The sequence below is a fragment of the Malaya genurostris genome, chromosome 2 (genome assembly GCF_030247185.1).
Source record: "Malaya genurostris strain Urasoe2022 chromosome 2, Malgen_1.1, whole genome shotgun sequence".
NCBI classification, from domain to species: domain Eukaryota; kingdom Metazoa; phylum Arthropoda; class Insecta; order Diptera; family Culicidae; genus Malaya; species Malaya genurostris.
Genome location: NC_080571.1, coordinates 298,151,144 through 298,176,101, shown reverse-complemented (window position 1 = coordinate 298,176,101; position 24,958 = coordinate 298,151,144). Strand labels below are relative to the sequence as shown.

At 37.0% G+C, this 24,958-nt stretch overlaps 1 protein-coding gene and 2 non-coding genes across 4 annotated transcripts in view; all 3 read left to right on the top strand.

The window, feature by feature from the left end:
- The first annotated feature begins 12,123 nt into the window (after nt 1-12,123).
- LOC131430709 (tubulin monoglutamylase TTLL4) overlaps nt 12,124-24,958 on the top strand; it is a 55,584-nt gene continuing 42,749 nt past the window's right edge. The window contains exon 1 of one of the 2 annotated variants that reach the window (XM_058595871.1): nt 12,124-12,841. Coding sequence is in view for 1 of the 2 variants with exons in the window: in XM_058595870.1 (XP_058451853.1) it covers nt 23,163-23,201 (39 nt within the window). In the remaining variant the exon portion in view is untranslated. Of the gene's footprint in view, nt 12,842-22,717; nt 23,202-24,958 lie in introns of those variants that run through there. The other variant, XM_058595870.1, reaches the window with a different exon arrangement.
- On the top strand, nt 13,180-13,283 carry Trnay-gua (transfer RNA tyrosine (anticodon GUA)). The gene is made up of 2 exons: nt 13,180-13,216; nt 13,248-13,283. It is a non-coding gene; the product is annotated as a tRNA-Tyr (tRNA).
- Nucleotides 21,937-22,033, top strand: Trnay-gua (transfer RNA tyrosine (anticodon GUA)). The gene is made up of 2 exons: nt 21,937-21,973; nt 21,998-22,033. It is a non-coding gene; the product is annotated as a tRNA-Tyr (tRNA).

Here is a 24,958-nt window from a genome sequence, read left to right as displayed (position 1 = left end):
TTAGAAACAATCCTATAACTATAAAACAAAGGATGGGACAGATGCCTGAAGCTCGACTAACTCCTGGCAGATCGTTTCACACCTGTGGAGTTGATTTTGGCGGACCATTCATCATCAAGGAAAATTTTGTTCGCACGCAAAAAACGCTAAAAGCATATGTAGCGTTATTCATCTGCTTGCGAACTCGAGCAGTTCATTTAGAGCTCGTTACCAGCCTGTCTAGTGCCGCGTTTATTGCTGCCTTAAGAAGATTCACCAGCCAGCGGGGACGATGTAATACTATTTATTGTGACAATGCTACAAATTTTCTTGGCTCAAGAAATGAGATTAAAGCCTTAACTACTATTTTTGAAAGACAAATAGGACCAGAAATTCACAAATTCTGCACTATTGAAGAGATGGAATGGAAGTTCATCCCTCCTCGTTCTCCCAACTTCGGAGGAATTTGGGAGGCAGGAATCAAAAGTGTAAAACAACATATGAAGAAAATACTTGGCGCTTCGATCCCTACGTACGAAGAAATGCTTACAATGTTAAAACAAATCGAAGGGTGTCTGAATTCAAGGCCTATCTCTCCATTATCAGCAGATCCATCTGATCCCTTGCCATTGACACCAGGACATTTCATAGTTGGAGGACCGATAAATGCTCTTCCTGACATTGATGTCACGGAAACATCTTTTAACAAGTTGACAAGGTGGGAACAGGTCCAAAGAAATGTACAGGTATTTTGGAAGAGATGGAGTCGCGAATATTTAAACAACCTACAGCAAAGAAACAAAATGACATCTTCGACGCATCCTAATTTACTTGTCGGACAATTATGTTTGATTAAGGATGACTATCTTCCTCCGTGTTCGTGGATTACAGGCCGTGTTGTTAAGATTCACCCGGGCCCGGACGGTCTTGTACGTGTGGCCACCTTGCGTACTGCTAAAGGCGAAATCAAGAGGTCTATTAGTAAGCTATGTCTTTTACCATTTGAAGGAAATTTCGGTGTGGGGAGTATGTGAGGTTTTGTATTAATTATTATCCCTTGTAAAGTAACTTTTACCCCATCAAATATATATCTGATATTTGCACTTATATTACGCGTTTACATTTGAGCCAGTTCGCTTGCGTGGACCCCTCTTGCTTGTATTAAATAGATTCGCTCACTTTTTCTGCTGCTGTCAACCACATCACACTCAAGTAAATCTAGTGCTGGATAAGCGGAGCGATTAACAACAAACAGTGTGCACGCATCATGAGTGCGTTTGTTTATTTCCTTTTACCTCCTCCACTGAATCGCACCAAAGTGCTAGAGAATTCTCTGAGGTGGATGCAGATACTTTCACAGAGGTGTACACACCAGTAAGCACTCTGGTGTATGGTTTGCATAAAAGAAGCGTGGGGCACGCAAAATCAGCAAAATAAAACAATTTATAGTTAAATTTTCGGTTTTCATTGCAAATTTTTCATAGCCGATCTACTCTCTATTAATTGAAGTTCACAGAAGTGTTCGCTCACCATCACGCGCCAGTGATCACTTGGGTGTATTTAGGCGAGAGCACGTGAGAGCGATTCGTGCGAAGAGAATGTTATTCTCTCGCACCAGCTTCTTTCAACACAAGCACGCACTCAAAGTCTGCCTGTCTTGACACTGAGAAGAAGGGCGCTGTCCTCTTTGTGTGGAGCGCAGCAAATGTATCCGCAGTGTATAATTGAAACCTACGCCCTGGTGTACTACTCTAGTGAAATGCCATCTCTGTTCCTAACTCACACTACGTTTGTGGATGACATTTTATCTATAGACTAAAGTCGACTGCCCTGTGAAAAAATATTTAACGATATTATCGATCGAAACGAAGTTATGCGAGCGAGCATGGCGTATACCACCCTCTAACAGCAACAAATATCACAGGTGGCAATTATTTGCGCCGGTAGATAACAATGGAATCACACACAATGGTCTTTATGTGAGTCAGGATATGGCACAGCAATCGATTCAGTTTATCAAAACAGATATTGCATGTTCACGTGTCAATAAATAATTGCCAACAAAAATCCAAAATGAATCTCACAATTCAGATTTTAAAAGCTGCCATCGAGTTTTTTTTTCAAGATTCTAGCACAGAAAACAGACACCCATCAAACTTGGTTGTGAAGACTGTGTAAAGTATACAAGTGAAAATTCGCAGAAAATCGCCGTTGCGTACGATTTTGCACGCTTCAATTACCATTGTATGCAAACTTGAAGGCAAGAGCTCATAGATGATTAGGTTTGCACGAACATTACATAACCTCACAAAAATGAACAAAATGATCTAATTTTGACAGCTATCAGTGGTTTGTTTACGTGTTCATTCATTTGAATTACATTTTTTATCGTCACAAATATTATTATATTAGATTTTTTATCGTCACAAATATTATTATATTATCACAAATGAACAAGCATTCATCCTTGACAGCTCAGCGGTACTGTTTACAAACAAGCTTAAACAAAAATCAAAGAACACGCCTTAAACAATCTTTACACTTTGCAACTTGTCACTTTTAATTAATAAATCTCAAAAACAAACCGTATCCAATCGTGAACAAATGTTTTAAAACTCTATTTAGGCGATATGGACCGTAAATGGTCTCATCCAAATTGTTAACAGACAAACAAAAAAATCTCTATTTACAAACAGTACTGCTGGACTGTCAAAATTTGTTCATTCGATTGAGGTTAGCAGTGATGGTAAAAAGCTAATTAGATTTTACACGATGACGACACAATGAACTGCCGATGAATCAAGTTCATCTGTGACAGCTGCCGTGTGTTAAAAACGTGTTCCACATTGAAAAGAACTAAAAAGATTGCCCTGTATGCGTTTCCAGCATCAAAGGCGATATTTGTATAAATCTGTTTAGTGTGAGGCGACTTGCAATTTTTAAATTCAAACGATGAACCTATGATGAAATTTTAAACTGTAAACAAACCATCGGCGGCTGTCAAAAAACAGTTTATTCTGTTCATTTTGTGAGGTTATGTCATGTTCGTGCAAAATCTAATACGTGTTAATAGATATGTAAACAAACCACTGATAGCTGCCAAAGGTAAACTTGATTCATTGGCAGTTCATTCGGGATGTCATCGTGCAAATCCTAATTGCTGAGCTGCTCAAAGCGCCTCTATAGGCGAATTGCAACTTGGTGATCACTTTACCAAACAATCGTTAAATTACTTACACACATTGGGATCAATATTTGGATGTTTGTTCTCTGTAATACTAGCCTAATGAAATGAATAATACAATCACCTGAACGTAAAAACATGCTCAAGTAACAATTAACTGTTTTTGTAATTGATTCACATTATACAGATAAAAATATTTTGTGAATTTACATCTTTTTTCGTAAATTCACAAAATATTAATTAAGGAATTAAATTTGAAGTTATTTCCTAGTTCTTTTTATTTAAATGTATTGTCAAATATACTTTATTTTATTTTAAAAACAAATTAACTGCGAAATTCAGTCCTACCCAACGAAATTCAGTCCTACTAACTAGGAGGTGTATTTCGGTGATATGTTTATGGATTTACCTCATTTGATTAAATCGAAAGCTACCATATTGTATGATTAAAAGTGTTTTAATTTGTCAACGGGTCGTGTCTCCATTTACATGCGAACAAAACGGTAACGCGCAAATGGATTCAGTATAAAGTTGTGTTATGATAATAATCTAAACGCTTCAAGCAATTTTTTTCATCAGCTTAGCATTACCTAGGGCAATACAGATTCGAAAAGAGGTAAATGTCACATTGCGGAAGTGTGAGTTTGTGAAAGATACAACTCAGCATGCGAACTCTCTTTATCGTAAAATTATTCATTTGACCCATCTTTCAAAGAAAATCCATTTTCTTTCTCATCGTATATCCGGCAAAGACGTTTAAAAATCATTTAATCTCATTGTCATTTGTTTATCTGTAATAACTGAAAAATCATGACACCAGCCGGTGAACGTCTTTCAAAGTTAAAAATATGTCAAAATAAACGATATACCCACAGAAAACAAATATACAGGTACTCGTATGAACTGTGTGTAAAATTTTAAATGAGCAGCGTGACGAATACTGGCAGATGTCGCCGCGATCGACATTATGTTGAGTACCGCATTCACTTCATGATACTATTTTGTCTGCTACATTAATTTCACACTAAATTTTTGTTTTGCTGTTGGTTGACATAACAAATTCAATCTTATTTTATTCCGATTGAAAGTTCCAAATTTTAACTTTTGGCTAAAATCTGACACTTGGGTGATTATTTTGTGCCGAGTAGTTAAATTTAACTAAAACTCCGGTCCATTTCAAAGTTTGACGGATGGAAAGTTATTTGGGTTTATTTTGCACTGGAAATCATTTTGACTAAATAATTCATATTAGAATTTTCTTTGCAAGATTATTTTCATTGTCGAAAAATAACCATCGATCTGTCAAAAATAACCATGCTTTAGAGCAGAGTTATTTTTGACATCATCCAAATAACCAGAGTGTCAGATTTCAACCAAAAGTTAAAATTAACCACGAAATGGTTCACAGCCAAAACTAGTCAAAAAATGACTATGAAAAAGTCAAACTATAAGAGATCACAGTTAAATAATTCATTTTATACGACCTTTTTCAGTAAAGGAGTTTGATGTAACATGCAACAACAAAATTTTCTATTCGTCGCTGGTCATATAAAAAGAATCAATAGCAATTTCAAGAACAGCTAATGTTCGCCCGGAGAACCTAAGGTTGTCTTTCAGATACGGGCACTCCGAACGAAACCCTAAGCGAGGTGGTAACCCTAATACTTGCAATTAGGCAAGTACTTTAGAAGTATCGCGAATACAACGTACCGACGCCAATGTCCATGTAGCTATCGAACTACAGAAAATATATTTAGGACAATATGAACAGGAACTGTAAAATCACATTAGTTCTAAAGCAGGGGTTCCCAAACTATTTTGGGTCATGGACCCCTTTACTAAAATTAACTTAGGCCTCAGACTCCCATCAACAAATTTCTTCGAAAATTCAATTTCTTGCTTTTTTAATATTGATGTAAACTGCCCATACTTGCATATCAGTCCCATATGGAAAATCGGCATGTCGAGAAAAAGACGATTAAAATTTTATTTTCGAATTTTTTGATTTATTGTGCTACCTAATGCTAAATCGTGGTATTATTACATGAAATATCGGTGATACACCTTTGCTTTTCCAATATTGAAACAAATGAAATTATTGATATTTGCACTGAATGGGACTGATATGCGGGTACTTTTCATATGGGACAGACATAAGTTGATATTTTTTTCACATTTTTCTGAACAAACCATAAACTTTTATTGCAATTTCTGAGAGTATATTAAGGATAGATTGCATTCCTGAAGCTAACTCAAAATTGGCGAAAATCGATATGGGACTGATATGCGAGTATGAGCAGTAAAGTACTTACCATTTTCTGCGGATGGTCAAATAAACACAACTTTTTCAGCGTAAATATTTTAAATAACAATTTATATCAAACAATAGGGGGTCGACCCCCATAATCAGACCCCCGCAAAAAGGATGTCGACCCCAAGGGGTCTATATGGACCACTTTGGGAACCCCTGTTCTAAAGGGTCAACTCCATCACCCCATCGACACAAGGGACACACCAGTGTTTGATAAACTAAGCAATGAATAAAATAGATAAATTATCCCGCCCCAGAAGTACTAGCGATCTTGTCTTGTTATAACAAAGCAAAACCAAATTTCCATCTAGTTCCGCCGGCTTCTATATTGTTGTTACATACCGCCATAATCAAGACCACGACGACGCCAGGCGAGATACTATGAACTCGATGGAGTACCGCATTCAGCGGCCACTTTTGCTCCTGGTGCTGCTGCTGTTGCAGCTCTTCTCACCTTTCGATTGCTCTGCCAGAACCATGTTATGATGTCTAACGAATCGGAACGGTTCCCTATTATTCAAATCCAAAATACACAACATAAACATCCATCCATGTCCCTCAGAGCGCACAAAACCGGCAGCCAGGCTCAAAAGCATCATCAAGCGAGCGATATAAAGCAAACGAAAAAAAAACAACACAAGACAGAAAAGAGGCAGAGAACTTACCGCAAATCTGTCTATCATATCTCCGGAGATTATTAATTTTCAGTCGCATTGCGATGCTCTTGTATTCCTGCTAGAGGCCTATCATCAATAATTTTTGCCGCTGCCGCCACCGTTGCTGCAGCCGCGTTTTTTCGCTAAGCTTCTACTGTGTAGCGAGCGTGGCTTTCAAATCCATTCACGACGCACCGCGCAGTAACTTACTGCCGACCCAACGAAACATAGTGAATGTGAAGCAAAGGGCAACTCTTGGATTTCGTTAGGTTCCTGCGTAACCCGAACTGGTCTCCTTTCTGTTCAAATTGAATTATTTATTCTCAAAAGAAATCATCCTCCTTTCGCACATAAACATCTCCTGGCAATCAAAAGAAAGTCTCGAATTACAACAGGTAACCTTGAGTTCGGCGTTCGGCTCGGGACATTTCCTGCGATGTGCCATGCAAAAGGGTAATCTGCCGTCGGTACCTTTGAACCACTGAATTTAGTCTGAATGAAATAATTTTTAATAGTTATTGCCTAGTTATCCTATAGTACAGTGAACTCTTTTATTCTTATACACATCCAACACGTTTCACTAAACCACTCAGCGAACCGACATTCTGCCACAATAGTGCAGGTCGTTATTGCAATAAATTTCCAGGAATATTGAGCATGTAGGTTTCCAAGCTACATCCTTCATCATCCTCATCAATGATTCAAAACCAGCCAAATATATGTTAAATGTGTGGAGCGTGTAAGGTTTGAGTCTTCACTATATTATACTTGTCTTGTTACCATATAGGCGTCTCTGTTCGATATAAGCCATAATCTGCCTGAAGTGTCCTTACTAATAGAGAACTGCTGAAGACATATTCCTGAGTCCATCAAAAAGTGAGTGGGTGTCTAGAATTGAATTAATTAATGCTTTATATTGTGGTTTTCAGCGTGGCATAGAATGCGACGGAATCGCCACAGCATAGCAAAATAATGAGCGTCAGAATCACAGGTTCCAGGTTGCAGATTTGCATGTAAATTTACGGATTTCTTTTATAAGCAGACTGCAATTTTGAAGACTTTTTACAGGTTTTTGAAACTTTTATATACAGTTGTCTAATTTACAGACTTTTTCAATTGCGTCGAGCTCCTTGTTGTTAGTTTTTCTCGTCATACTTATAAATTTAACACTTGTATTGGAGGTTTTCTAGTACGCATACGTGAAAATTTTACCTAGCATCTCTGCCCAGGAGTTGGACAGTTGTTTTAACCACTTCGTTGCCTGTTCTACTGAAGTTTGCAGCAGTTTTATATCAAGAATTAGATCGAATAGAGAAATAAATCGTCTAATGGATTAGAGGCAATTGCTGATTCAAAAGGTAATATTCTCTTGCAAAAAGAATTATTTGTTTGTTCAACAAAAGCATCAACAAGTATGTATCTGTCAAAGACGACTGAATTTTTAGAATAGACGATTCACAATTTTTTTAGTAACTTATTTCATGGTTAATATTAATAATGTTTCGAGTGAAGCACGAGGTTTAAAAGACAAAGACGTCGATTAATACAAACTATCATTGTATAATTATTCTGGTTATAAGAACAATTGTTTTTAAACGGTCATTTTTTCTGATTTGTGGTCTCGTAGGGGTTGAATCGATGCGAATGACAGTTTCGCTATCTTTGCGGCATTTTGTCGCTATCTTGCCGCATCGCAATCTTTGTTAAGCACCAGTGAAAATCACTATATGCCACCAGAAATAAGTGAACCACAGATAACAGATATACAGACTCGAACATTTTTCAAATTTTTCAAAATCCTGTGTAAATTTCAAATTTGCTATACGTTGGAAACACTACTGCTACCTCCTCCTGCCTGTTATATAAATATTCCAACTACAAAAATGTCAACACTTATCACACGATTTCCTCAAGTGTTCAAGGCAACTTTATCACAGACTAACAGACAGGACACTCAAATTAGATTATTTAACCATATAAACGGTCATTTCGAATATTCCTTTAGTTGGGACAGTACTCGCATATGTCATGATGACGCCACGTTACCCTATCAAAAACTTCCTGTCTGTCATCTAGACTGTGTTTAGTTTTTTTTCATTTACCAACCGAGTTGTCATTCACACAGAATTACCTGTAATTCATTGATTTGAATACCTCCATGCGAATTTCATGCAAGATACAGATTTAATACATATTACCAAAACTATATACAGAATTGTGCCTACTTCTCATCCTCCAACGCAATACAAAATCGAACCCATTTTGTTACGATATTTTCTTGCTTCTGGTCTGCCGCCACTTAATTTCAGGAGAAAATTACCAACACAATCAAAAATAGTCTAGATGAACAACGTTGAGAAAAATAAATGTTTTCCTTCCAACATCGCTGAAAAAGTTTAATATATTATCAACGTAATCCAATAATTTATTGTGACGATTCATTATCAAATATTCTGATGAAATCAGGCATCCCTGCTCAAACAGCTGATCGGTGTTGACAAACGAGGGGAAACCAACTAGTAAAAAAAACTTTTACGTAACACAAGCGGTGTACCGATAGTAAATAGTTCACGCAGTACAATATAGGTGGAACTAGTGCATCACGAAAAAATATTTTTATAAGAATTTACTCATACTGTCATGTCTGTTAGTCTGTGGCTTTATTTCCATGTCACATTAATTATTTCCATGTCGAGAATTCGGCCAGAGAAGATTTGGTTGCTTATTCTATGACATGTTGAATTAAAAACATTTTGTAGCTGATTTTAACTATAGAACACTCTTTTCGATAGATTTGTACTCCAGCTAAATGGAGGTGAAAAAATGTATTTTGACGTAATTCACATACTTGTTTTAACAAAATTCAAATATTTCCTAGTAAAATTCATCAAACTGAAATATTATTATAGAAGATTCTTTCCAAAAGATTTGAAATGAAACTATGCCATTTACGTTAACCTTTTTATTTTAGGTACATTGTAATTTAGTAATTTAAGAGAGAGATTTAAATTCTGTGGTACAAATGTACTCCACGAAAGCATTTACGTAAAGAAAAAAAGCCATGAGTGACGTTCTAGGGCTAATAATTATAAAGAATTTTATCTGAAACATCTCACAAGAACTCTATAATGATTACGCTGAATTAAATTTCACATACAATTTTATTAAGCTTATAAGTTTCCATATGACTTGCATGCAGTTCATATTACAAATTTATGGTATATATAAGATTTTTATTTGAGTTACTGTATCAATTTCATTATTCCAAAACAATTTTATAACTAGGGTAAAACAGGTATTTTGGCCCATTTAAGGAAGCAGTTGCACAATATTGTGAAATTAGTGTTTTAATTCAATACAATATGGTCCAATTTCAAACAGAGATTACTAATACACATCTTTTCTACGATATGAAGCATGTTGTGACATAATACTATCGAGATTGTGTTTGCAATTGTCGATATCATGTTTTTGGTTTTTTCTGCCACCCCAATTGTATTTTGACCCATGACGAAAATATATTTTGGAGCGAGCAAATATGGATGAACTATATTTTCGCGCACTTTTTAAAATGCTCTTTTTACTTAACATAAGTTAAATAGGTCACTATGAAATGAATATAAAGCTGGATTGTAAAGCTATTCTAGCTATCAATAGAACAATGTCATCTCTAATTCAAATTCAAATTAGTTTGCTCAAAGCGCAATTTTTCAATCTGTACACTGAATTGCAAAAAGTTATCGCTAAATGCTATTGCAATGTGCTACGTGAAGTAAAAATAGCTGGACTCCGATGCTTAAAACGTATTTTTCCTGTTCTATGTGGAGTTTCTGGTGATGTTAAAAATTTAAAAGTTTTTAGTATGGATTCCAGTGGATTCCATTAGCCGCACAAATAAAAATAGCTGTTAAATTACTTTTTGCAGGACCCTAGTCGAGAACTTACTACCTTGATCAATAAGTTCCCGGAATCACCACCGTATGGCGCTCTCAATTTTCGAAATGAAAATGAATTTGAGCAACGAGTTTGCATTAAATTTTGCGTTAAAAAAAATTTATCAGTGGCACGAACGTTTCAGAAGTGACCGTGAGTCTGTAAATGATAATAAGAGAGTTTTCAGTCGAAAAAGAAGGCGATGCTCACAGTTTTCAATGATTACAAGGGTGTTGTGTATCATGAATTTCTTCCATAAGACCAGACCGTCAACAAGGAGTATTATTTGGGCGTTATGAGACGTTTGCGTAATGCTTCACGTTTGCGATATGCTTCACGTTTGCGTGATGATTCGCCGAAAAAGACTAGATTTGTGGGTAAACAACTCGTGTATCTTGCACCACGATAACGCACGATCACACAATGCCATCGTTATCCGTGAACATTTGGCTAAAAACAGCCCGGTGGCAATGATAGGGCACTCCAACAAGTGCTATCGTAGCCAACATCTGGGGCATTTGGTGGGCAATCAGAGCGCTCAGAGTATGGTAAACAAACATTCGGGCGTTTCAAATCGAGTAAAATCTTAATTTTTCTTATCGTAGTGATGATATTCTGATCGATAATTTGCGGGGAAGTGCGGTAAAGGGTACTGAATAAACAAGTACTTTGTAATATCCAATTTTTTGTTAGCCATTCTTTTTCATTGTTTTGGTTTAAGCAGAATGATGCTGGCCACAGTTTCATGACGTCATAGCAGGGGGCTGGCTAAAAACGAAACGAATACCATTCAGCTACCACCGAATTCGCCTGATTTGGCTACCTGCGACTTTTTCCTAATCGGTCGACTTAAGAAACCGCTCCGTGGAACGCGTTTCAGCCCCCGATATGAGATTATGAAAAAATCACAGATGACTCTGATGGACATACCGAAAACTGAAATGTTTTGAGGATTGGATCAAGCGCTGGCATAAGTGTGTTGTAGTCGATGGGGAGTACTTTGAAGGAAACAATATCGATTTTGATGAATAATCTTGTATTTTGAATTTCCTGAATGAATTCCGAAAACTTTTTAATCAAGGTAGTATACATTACTTTATCGATAGCTGGATCAAGATAAAAGGAAGGCTTATCACCATTCACTACACCGTCTGCGCTCATAAAGCAATCAGTCACCTTACACAATATCAAAAGTCTTATGGCGAAAACGCAATTTTTCTTAAAATTCTAAGGGCATATTATGTAGTGTTTTAGTTTTAGATGCATAATTTATGCCAGCTACAAAATTTAAATCTGGATTTTTAACAAGAAAAACTGGCAGCCCCAGCAGTGTTTTACTCGTGTTTCAAATATACAAAAAAAATAGAACTGCATCGTAGACCAGTTTTAAATTTGACAGAAGAACTGGTCGAATAAATAAAACTAGAACGGCTTGCTGGAGACACGTTTATTCCAGTTTCTGTTCTATTATAGATCTTCCATATAGAACTTTCAATACTGAATTTGCTCTAAAGGTATTTTGGACATGGCGTAATTGTTTTTTGAACAAGGATGTTTTGCTTATATTTTCATAGTCCTTACTTTAAATAGCTCGTAATTATTGACCTACTTCATTACACACACAAAACACATCGTTTTTCAGATGTAATATGTTTTGAAAAATGATTGCAATTCAATCTCCTCTTAATTTTTCGTCGTCCGTAGGTATCAACTGACTGCCATATTTGAATAAACAATTTTTTGGAAAAATATCTCCCAAGTGTTGTAATATCATTGAAAAATCCTTAAGCAATAGGTAATAAAATATGATAGGCTCCAAATTGATGCAACATGGATTATTTAACATCGGTTAAATCCATAAAGTTTGTTAGGTGGGCCAAAATATATGAAGGAGCCAAACTACCTTTGTTACCCTACTTTTCAGTTTTACATTTAAAAATATTGAGCGTTTCGAGTTTAACAATGCGACCCCTGTTTGTTGTGTGTTTTAAATGGAGCATTTTGTTTCAGTGTAGAAACTGAACTGAGCAACCCTGCGATTTACCTCAAACGTCAAAATCACAAATTCCGAAGTTTTGATTCAAAAGATTCGTTCTCTGGCCATCTTTGAAAGCCGCGACGATATTAGCCAAACTGTTCGGTTTCTGATCGGTGTGTGTGTTTATTTTCATTTTTATTGCCATCTTACGTTCTAAATTAGTGAGGTGAATTATAACTACCATCTTATGTGCAACTTTTCGTTTGTGATCCGTGATTTTGAAACAAGTTATCGTTAGTTTGAGGTGGTGTGAAAAAATTACGGAGAGGGCCAGCCGCTAGCGCTACAGCGAGAACTTTTCGTCTCTTCGTTTCCGTGAGCCTGGTATAGTATAGTGCTACCACTGTCATCGGGCATTTCTCTTTGCCACTCTTTACGTGCGTATTGCATTACGATATGTGTGTGCGTATATTTGGTTATTTTCGCGCCCGAGTGCAAAACGTAAACAAAATCACACCATCGTAATTCCTTACGGTGTGTGCATTATTTTACGCTACTGTCACCTGTATTGGTATTATACACAAACTGAGTTTCTTTCGGCCAACAAAATCGTTTCAATCAATAAAAAGAAAATCATATCTAGAGCAACGGTGTATAGATTCTTTTGAAGTGTTATTAATGGAGAAAGGATAAGTGCACAAAAATATACTTGCTGACGAAAGGATTCGTGGACAATAATTGTTTTTGAATATTATTTTGCCATAAGTACAAAATCGCTTCCGGGGCAAGGTGACACAAAGGTAAGTTTGGAGATCGTAGTATTTATATTATGTACAAAATATTATTGATCACAATATTTCTATGTATAGTGATCACATCCTGCGAGCAGGCTAAAAATTTAATGCTAGTTGTTTAAACACAGTTTAATGATTACTTAAGTAGTAGTATGAGTCACAACGTGAATAAATGGTTGGAAAATAAAATTGGATAACATAAACATTTGCAAATTTTATGTTTTCCAGTCGAGTTCGAATAAGCAATTGATAACAATAACAATTGTCTTCTTTTTACCAAGTTATTGTATTTTCTGGACATTGCCCCAGAATACGATTTTTGTTCATTTGAGCACAGTCACCTGCCTTCGATAGCTCAGTTGGTAGAGCGGTGGACTGTAGATCAATAAAGTAGATTGGGACAGTAGTAGTTATCCATAGGTCGCTGGTTCAAATCCGGCTCGAAGGAGTAACATTTTTTGTGTATGAAAATAGAATTATGTTACAATGTTAAATATTTAAAACTTTTCTTCCTGAGCCAGTAGCACTGGAAAATTTCAAACGGTTGCTTGCGTAATTATGATCAACGAACATTCGACACCGGAATCACTCAAGTTCGATACTGACTGAATGGTCAACGAACTATTCACATTGACGAATTGATTGAACAATTGATGACCGATTAATATAGCGCTGGCGGTCGCGAATTTTGGCACACGCTGAGCTGGTTGTATGAACCCACTAAAAGTGTGTGTATACAAACAACTCTACCAAGCCCATAAGACGACGACGCCAACGATTGCGGCCAATGATCGAGTGTCGCGAATCAGTTCGAATGTCAATCATTTATTTTTCGTCCTGTGTAGGTTTATTTTTTATTTTTTGCTATCAAAGGAGATGCTGCGACAATCAAATCTAATCACATCACACACACACGACAGCGGAATATATTTCCTGGCGCTAGACGCCAAGGTCAAGTTGAATTGGGCTAACAATTTCATCAAAGTGTGGCAAAATCTTGGTTGGCGGAAGAAGTCTGCTTAGCATTTTACGGAGTGTAACTTTTGGAAGGATGCATAATATGGAAATTACTTCACGTCACGTAATTACATTGGAAGAAAGATAGCACCTCGTCACGGCACCGACCACGGTCAGAAGAATCGCGTGACTTGAAATGTTCATGAAATTGTAAGGTCGAATAGAATTCTAGACATATTTCGGTTCACAGTTACCATTCTGTGTTCCTCGTATGCATATTGGGTGTGCTGAAAAAGGTTAAATAAACTAGTTTCCACTTATGTGCCGATTAAACAATTGTAACTTTGCGGTTCATGCGTTACCATCACGAATCGGGGGACCGAAATAGATTCTGCAGGGCGAAGTGCATCCACTGCTAGTTGTTAGACAGCTCTAGGTCAGACGAAAAGAGCCTGGCACTGTAACATCGATTGATGGTCTAGCAACTGGCGTCAGTATGCATTTAGTTTGTAGAGTATTGTTGAAAATTGGTATATATGATGCATCTGAACATATCACGAACTTAGATTTAAGCGGTGGTTTTAGGTATCGCATTTCTTCCACTGCAACACAACGGACGATAAGACTCTAATATATTACAAACTATTGCTACCTAAAAATTTATCAGTTTTCGTTTGAAATGTTTCACGAAATTAAATATCCGAATCAAGAATCTGTAGGTATGTTCTGCGATTTCTAAGAAATCTTATTTGGTTCGAAAGTCAACTTTCAACTATTTGCTACTCTGTTTCCATCATTTCCATTCTCTATTCTAAGTTGCCATTGCCAACATCAGCTTCTTGGGAGATTGTTACTTCGGTTTTAAAAATCTTATCCAATAAATCCTTTATAATTATACAGGAACTAGAGAAAAGTGCTTCGATCAAAAATAATCAATTTAAACTGCATTTTTTCCTAACGCGCATTAAAAAAACTCGCACCCCTTTATTTTGAAGATGTTTGTGTTCACTGTTTAATTTTGGCGTTTGCTCTTCACTTCCACCAAGAAATTAATGCTCAGTAATACCTCGAAAAGCATCTGCTGCCTGTCCTCGAGCAACACAATAATACCGTTCTGTTTTGACAGGATTTTGCATCTTGCTATCACGGAAAGAAGGTCATGGAGTTCAATGCCGCGAACAATACCTTGTTTTTTTTGTTGTATTCTTTGATTTGATTAAAATTTTGCATAAGCATTCTTCATAACCAAAAAAGACTATTTGCAGTTCACTATTTCGATTCTAGCCCAACTTTTTTCAGATAACCGGGTTTTTAAATTCATTTTTGGAATAAAATAATACAACTGTTTTTACAGTGTATACTTTCTACATATAGTCGCAATAGTTTTTGAAATATCGCGATTTCTGATGGAACCTGTTCAATGTTCCGTTAACCGATATTGATTAATTTAAATTCAAATTCCATCTATAGTATTCAATGTTCTCATATTCTGAACCAATTCTGTCTACCACTTGTACGATTCTTCAGTATCTTAGTCAGAAAATAATAATTAGAGAATATTGAAGAATTTAGACGAGACACTAATCCGTAGTTTTTCATCACGGCAACGATCGAACACAAGCCCTCTTTCGATAAACGAAATGTGAACAGTAGAGAATGAAAAATTCTGTCTCACTCATCCTAAGATCTAGATTGGGCGCAACGCAACTACAACTGCTTTCGATCGATGCAGAATTATCTCATTTCGGTCTTGCTTACTTCCCGACTCAACGGGTATGACGATGACCAAAGTAACTTGGATACACGAATTTTTATTCATTAGCCATCTTTAGAGGTTCGAGGACAGATGATAGTCAGATGGAGCCAGATCGGACGAACAAGGTAGACTAGAGCATCCTCCTGTCTGCCGGTGCAGGTCCAGCAAAAAAAATCAAATTTCTCGAAGACCACTTACCGATATTCTAAGACTTAGATTTAAATGATAGTCACTGTAGGGTATGAACTCTTCTATTATATTTTATCCAGATCTAAATACTGGTTCCGGAAAAATGGAGTAAAATGTACACAAACATGAAAATAGACCGATTATCACAAGCTTGAGGGCATATGGCTTACGATTCTGTAGAATACTATCGTCTTTTTATCGGTTATTTTGACCCGGCTGGGTTAACCAATTGTGGTCGTTCGCCGACTATTGAATTTTATTCGGATACGATTTCTGGTTCTTTAATTGCAGGCATCAGCCTCAGTGTTAAAAAAATCAATTTCAATTTTCATTTTTCTATACACGACACTGAAAAATCGAGCAAAACTCTTCCATCCATCCATAGCTGTATAATGCTCACAAAAATTGCTTCAAAAATTGAGAACATAAAATTTGCTAAATTTCTGTTTGAGCTGTTAGTATAATATTCTCACTAATAGTACTGTTGTTGTACAGTTTAATTCCACTATGTCACATCATTACACTCTCACAAAGTCACTATTTTCACAGCCACTATTTTCACAGCCACTATTTTCACAAAAGTGTATCAAACGTTATAATACAGATACATATTTCGGAATGTTATTTACATCCTTCTTCAGTGTATCGGTTTTGTAAATTTTAAAATTTGCATAACTTTGACAATTCGAATGAAAAGAAAAAAATGTTTGGAAGAATTTTTTTTAAGATTTATTTTAGAAATTATTGAAATGTCGAATTTATTTTAGAAATTATTGGAATGTCAAAATCTGGTTCAACCTCGAAAACAATTTTTTTGGAAAATAAAATTTTCTAAGTTCCAGAAAATCTACTTATTTTATCTTTTATTAGATTACACTAGATCTCGACGTTTCGTGCATTTCTGAAACAAAACAAGAAACCGCATTACTTTTTAAATTTTCATGATGCAAAACGGCATAACTTTGAAAATTTTCTAAAGAAAATCGCATAAATTTGAAAATTTGCATAAACAACCGCATAATTTAAAAAATAGAAAAAAGAGGCTGTTTATTGCATTACACTCCAACATCCGGGGTTGGAGAGACCGGTAGGGCTAAACTGAGCTCTGTTTTATGTTTCCTTTTGCATACTACCGGCCCTTATTACCAGTATGAAGTGAAAATTACGTGAAGTGAACGTATCCCAATTGGGTTTCACGCGATGACACCAAATGAACTGTGAATCAAGTTCATCTTTGGCGTTTATTGATGATTTGTGTACCATGGAATACTGTGGTATGAGGTGGAATTTTGTAGAATGGAATAAAATAATAAAAGCTGCCAAACGATGTTCATCCACTTTAGTTTATGAGATTGTGTCGTTTTCGTGTGGGACCTGATGGGTGAGATAAACTGTGAGTGAAGTGTAAGAGGAAGTGCATGCAAGAACGGTAATAAAGGCCATCATTTCAACTCAAGACTAACGATCGACCAATAACAGAAATAAAAGTAGGGTAACGGTACCCCCTTTATCTCGTCTCCGTTAGTCATCTCATATCCTAAAATCTTATGTAATCCACCTAGTGGTGTAATGATGCCTTTCTCATATTACTTATATTTCCAAAAATATCACTAGATGATTCTGCCAAGAAGTTTTTTTTTAAACAGTAAACAGTATTTTGCATCGCCGCACTAAATGATTAAACACACTTTACCCTATAGTTCTGGAACCGGAAGTCGGACCCGGATGAAATTGAACAGCAACCTATGAGACTGTAGGAACTTTCATTTTAGCCTTAGTTTGTGGAAATCGATCAAATCATCTCTGAGAAAATTGAGTGAGTTTCGTTCAAGAGTTTTTAAGTTTTTGATCACTATTTTCGGTACTCCTGGAACTGGAAACTGAGAAACCAGAATAGCCGAAGTCGGCTCGATTAGTAAGTAACTAATATAGCGTACAAATTATATCAGTTTTGACCCAAATCTAGAAAAGTGTTACCCCTTTTTGCATCGTCGCTCTAAATGAAGGTGTGCGATTTTAAACACACTTTACACTATGAAAGCATAATGAAATTTAATAGCAACCTTTGGGACTATGAGATTTTTTGCCTTTCCCATATAGAAAGGTTATGCAATCACAGTGAAAACCGACTTTTTAACCGGGGCCCGGAGGGCCATTCGACTCAGCTCGACGAACTGAGCAAATGTCTGTGTCACGGACACATGTGTGTGTGTATGTATGTAAAAAAAATATGCACTCACTTTTCTCAGAGGTGGCTGAACCGATTTTCATAAACTAAGATTCAAATGAAAGGTCTTATGGTCCCATAGCCTGATATTGAATTTCATCCCGATCCAAATTCCGGTTCCGGAGATGTAGGATGATATGTATCAAAAAAATGGAAAAAATATGTACTCACTTTTTTCAGAGATGGCTTAACCGATTTTCACAAAATAAGCTTCAAATAAAAGGTATTATGGTCCCATAGCCTGCTATTGAATTTCATTTGGATCCGACTTCCGTTTCCGGAGCTATATAGTAATATGTGAAAATTTGAGAAAAAGTTTGCACTCAATTATCTCTGAAACAACTTAACCGATTTTCGCAAACTAAGATTCAAATGAAAGGTCTTCTAGTTTTCTAAAACTTTGTAAAATATTTTATATGGATCCGACTTCCGGTTCCGGAACTAAATAGTGATAAGTGGAAAATTACCAATTTCATGAGTATTTTTTGCGAACGATGGTTAAAAACAGGTACAAATCCCATAAAACTGTCTGATAAATTTTTCTAGTCTGCAGAGCTTGTTAGTTTGTGGGCGTAAAAACATAATTCGGCACTACTGGTCCCCCCTTTTCCAGTTCCGGAAGCACCGAAAGTGGTGATGAAAAACTCCAAAAATAGAACTCACTTCGATTTCTCTGCGATGCTTGAACCAATTTTCACAAATCTTGATTTGAATTAGAGCTCATCTTATTTTTGAAGCTGCTGTGGAATTTTATCGGGATCCGACTTCCGGTTTCGGAGTTATAGGGTAAAGTGTGTTCAATATTGTACACCGTCACATAAACCGGCGAAACAGAACACGTAAAAAAATTTCTAAACTGGTCTCAAAACTACACAAATCGATAGCCATTATCAGTAGGCAACTAAACAAACCGATTCCTGGTTTCCGGTCTCCGGTTCCGGAATCACCGGAAATAGTGGTCATATATTCCAAAATGGATCTTACTCACTTTTCTCAGCGATGGTTTCACCGATTTCCACAAACTTAGATTCAAATGAAAGGTCACAAGGTCCCATACGGAATTTCATCCGGATCCGTGAGATGTGTGTTCAATATTGTACACCGTCACACCGGCGAAACTAAACCTTTATTCCCAATCTTAGGGTCAAATGAAAGGTCTTGAGGTCCAATAAAAAATTACTGCTTATTTTCGGATACAAAAAAAAATTAAATCGTCGTTTAAAGTACGATGACGAAATCGTATAAAATTTTCAAAATTTGAATATAAACTAGTAGAGTTTGTACGTCATGTTAGTTGGTGGCCGTACGAACTGACTTCGATTATACCAGTTCTCGGGTTCCGGTGCTGGAAGTACATTTTGAATAGAATACCACAATATTATATATGAGAAAGGCATCATCACACCACTAGGTGGACCACACACATAAATTGCTAAGTTCGATAAAATGTGTCGAATGGTATAGAACAGTTAGCCCTCCGGGCCAATTTTTACCAGTCAATTTTTCAAGTGACAGGATAAACTTCCTATACGATTTCACAGCGATTGCATAGCCTTTCTATATGAGAAAGGTAAAACCATTAGTTAGAGTGAGATCTGTTGCCTGTGTTCGATAGATTGACTTCAAGATGAAGATGCAGATGAAATTAGGAGCATTTGCTTCGAGTTTTCGCGTCGCTATAACAGAATATTGAGCAGTTTTCGAACTACTTTTTCTGCAGTATTGCTTCGGAAAACCTAAGCAAAGTATACGATTTTATTACAATTCATTGATTGAAAGTGCATTAATCTGTAGAATAACATGGTGACTCTACTAATGAGATGACTATTGGTATATTAATTCTAGTTAGATTCTAATAGAATACGACTTTTGCATGTGGAATACATGTGTGTATATGTGTATATGTATGCAAGTATGTATGTATGTATGTATGTAGGCGTATATGTAAATACATGCATGTATTTACAATATACATTACATCAAAAAACTGCAACTAATTCCAGAAGCCACAAACATGAACACACATAACAACAATTTTATAAAATCTATTTGAATCAGCACGAAAAAACAGTGACCAAGTGGGCACCATCAGTTCGGTTTCACATCTCATCCAAGTCAGTCGATAAACCAAAACCGCTTACGTTCGAGACAGAAGAAACCAAGTACAGTATTGTGTAGTGAACAATAGAACGATCTCGAAATGAGTGAACCAAACGAACAAAAGCTACCGCCGGTACGAAAGAATACAATTATTGTTGACTTCAGACAGTGCAAAATTCGACCTTCGATACGAGAACTTGAAGGTTTGCTTAAGGAGCAAATGCATCTTGACATTAAACGTGTGCATTTACTTCAATGCAATAAGACCAATAATGTTGTTTATATCCAGTTCTATAAAGAGTTGGATGCAATTCAATTCGCTAAAGACAATAATAATGTGCACTATGTGGAGCATGAAAATATCAAGTACAACATTCCAGTATATATGGAAGATAGTGCTATAGAAGTGCGTGTGCATGATCTTCCCTCAAGCGTCATCGATCCTTATATTCGCAAAACCATGTCCCAATACGGAGAGATTCTCTCTATCGAAAAAGAAAAGTGGAAGAATTTTTTCCCCGGTATTCTAAATGGCGTACGTTTGTTACGCATGCGCATGAGGAGGCCTATACCTTTTTATGTGACATTCGGTCAGGATACAAGAATCCCGTGCAAATCACTGGTTACCTATGACAATCAGATGGCCACATGTCAATATTGCCAAAAAGCTGTTCACTACGGTAAGCCATGTGATAAACTGGACAAGGAGACAACTACACCAAAGGACAACGGAGCTTCCTTCACACCAACCCCAAGCAACCCCAGTACACCTGTGGCAGTCACCAACAACAGTGAAGCATCCCCTTCAACGAAACCATCCAACGTATCCCCTATAGAACAAAGTACACCAGCTGCAATTAACAGCTTACCATCTAACCAACCAGCAACTGCAAACAATGTACAACAAGGCGCATCTACAGCAACTAGCAACGAAATCAACAACAATACCACGGCAATGGATGACGAGACGAACCACGAACAAACTGCCCCTCAATCCTCGCAGGAGGAAAATGGAAGCTCCTCTCCCCCTAGAAAAAGGGTGACAACGAGATCCAATAAAAAAAAACTCAGCTAAATCGGCCACGTAGAGCTTGTACGCAAAAATGCCTGAATAAAATATCTTTTACATAAAAAAAAGTGGGCACCATAGCCTAGGATAGTCTATGTGTTGATTTAAAATCGAAGCTCAAAGAAGCAAATGCAATCAAGGATCCAGTGTAGAGCAAGGGACTGCTGCCACTGTGAGTACTTACAAAATGAACTGAATGAACATTAAGGATAGATTTCTTCCATCAAACTAACTATGCGAGTATGGGCAGTATAGTTTAATTGTAAAAAATAATGTTTTATTCCCGCGGCACATACTAGACTCACTGCGTTTCCAATTAGTCTTCTTAGTGCAGTATCAAGGATGCGTCAGCAGTACTTTTTTCTATTAGTAGGGCTCTGAGTAAAAAACGGATGCAATCACTTTAGTGCATCCTCATCAACAGGCTGGAATCCTTTGAAACGTTCCATTTATGCTCATTTCATCAAAGTCAGGAAAGGCTGAGTGCCTGATTGTCGATACTGTTGCCAGTTTAAAAATATCTCCATGACCACCACACAATTATTTTGCTAGCACGACATAACGCAGCAAAGCATGAGCCAGCCAGCCAAGGTTGAAGCGCTAGTAACTAAACTGCATTGGATCAGCTTTCCATTTCTTATGGCATGATCACGTAAAGCAAAGCTCGCAAACATGACCAGATCACCTGGTGGCAACCATGCTTCGCTCGCTGTAAAATCGTTATCAGTTCGGACAGTGCGCGATCGAATGAATTATGAAGCATGAAGTTTTTGGACCGAATTTTGATCGCTTGTTTGTGTGTTCCTTTGATAGCTCAGTTGGTAGAGCGGTGGACTGTAGGCAGAGTGGAGCTCTCGGGTAGTTATCCATAGGTCGCTGGTTCAAATCCGGCTCAAAGGATAGATTTTTTTTGCTGCAAACGGAAACGAGTAGTTTCTATTGTTGGACCTCTGAAAGTTGATGAGGATATTACTCGTAGTTGTTTCTGTTTATACTGTTTATCAGAACAACAGCGCTAGTTTTCTATTTTTAATGGAATCACTTAAATAGCAGTATAAAGTTAGTGTTCAACTTGAGCTTTCAACATCTCTGCAACCGCCCTAATTTGATTGTTTAGTTTGATTGCACTCCCTTATTGAATTTCGCCCTCATGTTATTATTAGACTCGCTTACGATTTGTTACACTTAACCATGAATACGGTAGTTGGCAAAAGTTCATTCGACAAACGTACAAAGATCGATACAATTGGTTACGATCTGTCGCACGTTTCCGATCGAAAAGCAACCCTACACTAAATTCCCACCCACCTGCTAATGTAGCGCCATTGGCAGAAACCATTTCTCAGTTCAGTCTTTATTTTTTACCGTCAGCGATAGAAAGAAACATATTGAAAACAGTAAACTGGGAAACGATCACCTTGTTGCGTTTTTCGTGGTCGGTCCCGTTTGCGAGCAGAGCAAAACACGCAAAAGCTTTTGCCATCGCCGCGCGCGCACTCTGGGAAAAAGAAAAACCGTATTGGCAGTCGTGTGAAGCGGAAAAACAGACACACCGATGGCTGAAACAAAAATTTGAATGAATGGTTCCGTTCAGTCAAGTGGCGACTTGCGAGCGGTGAGAACGCTTCGAAACCGTCAAGTTTCGAGTTGGAAAGACTGGGCAGTGCTAGGCAAAAGTGTTGGAAAAATGATGCACTGTGACGGCGATAGCGATAGTGATTCAATGCAACTTGCACATTAGCCGGTTGAAGTTCCACAATAGAAGAAAAAAACTGTTTGTGTTCCTGGGTTAGGATTCGTTCGAATTTATGTCAGTGAACTGATGATAACAAGCTTGCGTTAAATCACCGTTAAGAGCAATTCATTTTGATGGATCACTGCTGATCCTGTGATAGTGACTGTGAAGTGTTTGCCAAAATTGTGGCACTTGTTATTTCTGAAGAAAAACTTTCCACTTTATCGGTGCTGCGAAGTGCTAGAACCTTTTACCATAAACTAGCGAAATAGTCTTTGAGGATAGTGTTCAACGATGGCGTGTCACGCAAATATTTCGTGTGTTTGTAGCTATGTAAGTCAAAATAGATTTTTATTAATGTCTATCATACAATCCCACTGTTGCATTGCATTTTGTATCAAAAGTTGAAGTATTGTCTTTTTTATAATTTCAAGTACGCGTGAAACAAATGTATCCATTTTACTAAATTTAGAGCATGTCCAGAAATTAACAGTAGAAAAGGTTGCAAAATCCGGATCATTTCGATAAAGTGTTGCACACGTTTTTAGTATAACAAACCATTTATTTTGCGCTTAAGAAGAAACCAATTCAACTCAAGATTGATTTTTGGAAAGGGTGAATACATTTTTGCTTAAAATGCTAAATAAAGAATTCTCTGGAAAAAATAAGTTCTATACTATTAGGTGTACAATTTTGCTTCCGCCGTTTTTTTTCCAAAATTTAAAGCTTTATTGCGAAAAATTGCTTACAGATATATTTTTCAAAGCATTGTCCGTCGCTAGCGACAATTTTCACCCATCTTTCCGGAAATTTTCGGATCCCGGCTCGAAAAAAGGAGTCCTTTTTTGACGATATCCATGAAGCAATCCATTCTTCCAACTCTTCGAAGGATTGACTTCCCATTCCAGTGTTTCCAGGTACTTTTTGACCACTTTGGCGGCGTGAGGCCGAGCATTGTCGTGTTGGAGGATGACTTTGTCTTGTCGCTCTTGATACTGTGGCCGCTTTTCTTTTAGCGCGCGACTAAGGCGCATCAGTTGCGTTCGGTAGCGATCTCCTGTGATGGTTTCATCCGGTTTTAAGAGCTCGTAGTAAATTGTTATTCATCTTTGAAGGTTTTTTCTCTTCCACCATCATGTTTGTCTTCGACATCGAAATCACCATTTTTAAAACGTTGAAACCGCTCCTGACACATTCTTTTACTCAGAGCAGCATCACCGTAAGTTTTTCAAAGCATTCGACGCGCTTCAGTTGCTTTTTTTTCGAATTTTAACAGAAAAGTAAAACTTCCCGCCAATGGCGAGAATTGGCATACATTTTCGAGCGTGAATAATACGAAAACAAGAACAACTGTCATTGAAACGGCGATGACAATTCGTTAGGCACTGTACACACTCACTTCAAAGGCATTATCATCTATGTATTTTAACCTATCGAAAAACGGCGGAAGCAAAGTTGTACACCTGATAGATCATAATTGGAAAATTAACAGAAAAAATTAAATAGAAAATAAGTAGTTCAATACATTAGTGTCGCAATTCACAAATACCTTTTTTTAAAGTTGACCAAACCGCAATCAACGAATCGATCCATTTTTTTTTTGAGTTCATAACAATTGGGGAAGTGACGGTTAGTCAAGATGCAAAAAAGGTCTTGAAAATCTTTAGAAAGTCACCGAGAAGTTGATCTAGATCCCATTTCCGGTTCCGGTATTACAGCGCGATAAGTAAAAAATCCATTTTCATGAGTTTTTTCACAAATGACTGCGAAACGAGGTGCAAATTTTTATAATACTTACTGGTAAATTCATCTCGTTGGCAGACCGTTTTAGTTAGTGGATATATAAATCTACTTTGGGACTACTAATCCCTGATTTCCGCTTCCAAAAACACCGATAATAGTGAAGAGAAGCTCCAAAAACGGAATTCACTTCGATTTCTCAGCAACGGTTAAACCGATTTTCACAAATCATGATTCAAATTAAAGCTCTCGTTGTCTTAAAAGATACTGTGCAATTTCATTCAGAGTGTCAAAACTTTCAAACTGTCATACAAAATAATGCAAAAGCCGTACATCGGTACGTGCTGGTA